A 3,533-nucleotide genomic window follows, 5' to 3' on the forward strand; every position below is an offset into this window, starting at 1 on the left:
TCCATCCCCTGGAGAATGAGAGGAAAACCCTGGCTTGTAGGCCCCTGGGAGGGACCAAGGGGCAGCGGGCTCTCTGTTCTCTCACCCGCAACAAAGCCTCTGCTCCCCACCTCCCCTCTAGCAGGAACCCAACACACACACAGAAAGAAGAGATGTTTCAGGGCCATAATGTCAGGGCTGAACTGACATTCATTATTATATTTCCAGAATGATTTCATTCAACCCCCCTCAGAATGAGTAGACAACTGAGGCTCAGAGATTTGTCTGAGGTCATCCAACAACTGGGGAGGAGGCTGGGGCTAGAACTCGGGTCTCCTGACGCCCAAGCCTGTGCTCTGCCCACTTCACCCCAAATGCTCCTCCCCCTGTGGCTTTGACCTTCCCTGAGAACTTCATTGTCCAAGGACAGTGGGGCAGGTGAGCCAACAGCAGAGCCACGAGGTCATCCAAGTTTGCCCAACATACACCCTTCTGCTGTCTTCACTCCTCGAGTCTGCTCTACCCCAACTTGTACATCTCCAGAGAACATTAATCAGCGATCACAAGAAAGGATCAGGGACTCAGTGTGTCTTGCATCCTCGTTCACATCTTCAAATAGAAAGCTGGGAGAGGATATTGCTTAACCCAAAGGAATTATGTGTTATTGGAGGCACCTCAGGCATGAATAGGAGAAATGCTTCATGAGCAGGGATTTCCCAGCATGTGTTTCTATGTCTTCTTGGGAGGACATAGATCCCTGGGAAACATGAAAGGAAAAGAAGGAGGGAGCTATAGATTTAGCCACAAGGGTTGGCTAGTCACACTGACATGGTTGATCATAGCCAGGTCAGAAGTAGGGGTCAATTGGGAAGGTTTTAGGTTTTATTTCCCTGGTCCAAGGCCAAAGGCAAAATGTCTAGGTTTCCATTTCCTGGTGAAATAGAGGCTGCAGTTCTTGGGTTGATTATTGGATTTCTACAGTGAACCCTAGGAATGGGCCTTTCGTTCCTGCCCCCGCTCTCCTTCACACAACAGTAACATCTGCCGTGGGTCCCTCTCCACTCGCCACTGGGGACTGGAAGTCCCAACTCCACACCCATCTCCCCAGAGCTTCCAGGGGCCCAGAAGTCATAGGAGCCAGAAACAAATGGAGTAGAAAGTGGTCTTTTATTGGAAAGTCCATGAGAGAGGCATCCCAGGTTTGGGCACCCGGATGAAAGGAAGAATGGGCAGTGCGGGAGAGGGTAGTGATACAGGCACCAGGATCTGCATCCCTGGGGACTTCACAGGTGCAGCAAGAACAGACTCCACCTGGCAGGAGAAAAGAGAATCAGAGATGTGATTCAGCAGGTCAAAGACTCAGAGGCAGTGAGAGGCAGGACCAAGTCCTCTTGTCATCCCTCTCAGGACGAGACCCCTCGGTCTCTCCATCACCTCCCCATGTCCTCTCCCCCACCAACCTAGGATCACTCTCCACCTCTCAGCCTTTCTGTGCCTTCACAGGCCACCTCTTCCTCCACCCAGTTCTCACCTCACCAGGGATTCACACAGGCTTTCCCGCAATAGCTCACACAGCACTTCTTGGCCCCCCGGCAATGAGCATCTCTCAGACATTTGTTAGGGGGATTTAACATGGTGCACTGGAACGTAACCCTGGGGCAGGAGCCACGCTTAGGGAACCATGGGAATCTGACTGGATCTTCTTGACCTTCAACTGGATCTTGACCTTCGACTGGATCTTGACTTTCGACTGGATCTTCTTGACCTTCGACTGGATCTTCTTGACCTTCGACTGGATCTTGATCTTCGACTGGATCTTGACCTTCGACTGGATCTTGTCCTTTGATCAGAACATTGCCTTTCGTAGTGCCTTGACCTTTAGGACAACAAAGAAATATCCCCACATTTAGAACAGTGTACCTGCTTTAACTATCTAGTCTTTCCTCCAGGTCCAGCCACTGTTCACTGCAGTGTCACTCAAAATGTGACTTGAGATAGGGGAGCTATCTCAAGGGCTAGCTGGGGTCTGTGCTCTTGGAAGGCTGGGACCGGGGTTCCTCGGGTGTCCATTTCTTCCCCTCACCCTCCATTCTGGGTCTTAGGGTCCTCACGAGGATATGCCAGACTGAAGTGTCTTTCAGAGGTGTCACTTTGGCATCTCTGAGGAAACTTAATGGAAAGGAAAGGAGCCGTGAGACACTTACCAGGAAACCTAAGCTCCATCCTGGCTCTGGAGACTGTCTTGACAAATCCTCACCCCTCCCTAGGTCTCAATGTCCTCCTTTGGAAAATAGTGATCTTCAAACTACATGATTTTTGAGGCCCTGTTGGTTCTTAACCTTCTCTTAGAGGACTGATGACAGGTGATTTTACAGGGCAGACAGGCAGGGGACAGACCCCACACCCAGCGACCAGATACCTGGGACCCCTCACTTCATTGAACGTTCTGTCCAAGTATCAACACTTGAGGCCAAGGTCATGTAACAACACTCCTTCCACAAACAGCCCTGATATCTCAGTCCTGGGGTGGAAAGCATGTAGAGTCTAGTAAGCAACTTCCTACTTCTCTGGATACGCTGGAAACCTACTGTCCAGGCTGAAGAGTGGGCTCTAGCCCTGCCTGCTGCTCTGGAAGTACCCCCTGTCAGTACCCAGGCTGCCCCCAACATCCTCTCCTCAACCCAACCCAGCCCCACCCAGGCCACTTCCCTATTCACCTCTTACGACAGCTGCCTTTGCCACCAGCGTCCCAAGGACAAGAAGCACTACCACCAGGATCAAGAAGTTTCTGGACTTCATGTTGTCAGGAAGGTGAATGGCTAAGAGCTGAGGCCAAACCTAGTTTTATGCAGCTCCAGCTTGGCCGGGTGCCAAGGGTGGGTCTGTGGTTTCACAAGGGACAAGGGGTGCATTTTCTTAGTTCTACCAGGAAATATCCACCTCCATCCTGGAAAGCACCTTGGGCCCTTCCCCAAGGATTATTTACAGGGAGAAATGGCAGTTACTGCTGCATCATCTCTCATAGCCCCAATAGTTACCTCACTTTCTCACAAAGAAGCAGGGCTGTCTCCCCTTGGGCACCATTACAGCCAAATTCTTCATACTTAGAATAGAAAGACTATGGAGCCCAAAGAAGAGAAAGGAATCACCCATGGTCATTTAACAAGTCAGTGGTAGGTCTGGTGTTCAGTTTTCATAGGCAAGGTGTTCCCCAGTTACTCCCTGTTCCTGCAAGACCCACCCAGACCTACCCTAACAGTTTACCCCTCCCAGCATCAAGCTGGGCTTTTCTTTCATTCTCCCCTAACCCCAAGAAAAACTCTCAAAGGCATGTTTGCCTTGGACGTCTAATGACTAATCAGTGTACTTTTCCATTTCACAGGTAGTCTCTGAAATGCCCCAAGAAAGTAACAGGGAAGGTGGAATTTGACATCTGGAATGGCATGATGCCCTTGAAATCACAGTCAGAAGAGAGAAAACACCCATAAAATAAAAGGAAGAAAATATAAATCATCTATAAGGTGGACATCTACAGTGCATACATCCAACATGGC

The 3,533-nt window shown here is 50.1% G+C and overlaps 1 protein-coding gene across 1 annotated transcript; it reads right to left on the reverse strand.

The window, feature by feature from the left end:
- Positions 1 to 1,156: 1,156 nt before the first annotated feature.
- Positions 1,157 to 2,784, reverse strand: PI3 (peptidase inhibitor 3). Its single transcript, XM_060123706.1, has 3 exons — positions 2,697 to 2,784; positions 1,511 to 1,855; positions 1,157 to 1,290 (listed from the first exon to the last, which is right to left on the reverse strand). The coding sequence occupies exons 1-2, from the start codon at positions 2,776 to 2,778 to the stop codon at positions 1,512 to 1,514; spliced, it is 426 nt and encodes a 141-aa protein (XP_059979689.1). The 5' UTR covers positions 2,779 to 2,784; the 3' UTR covers positions 1,157 to 1,290; position 1,511.
- Between the last annotated feature and the right edge of the window lie 749 nt (positions 2,785 to 3,533).

Source organism: Lagenorhynchus albirostris, chromosome 15 (assembly GCF_949774975.1).
Source record: "Lagenorhynchus albirostris chromosome 15, mLagAlb1.1, whole genome shotgun sequence".
NCBI lineage: Eukaryota > Metazoa > Chordata > Mammalia > Artiodactyla > Delphinidae > Lagenorhynchus > Lagenorhynchus albirostris.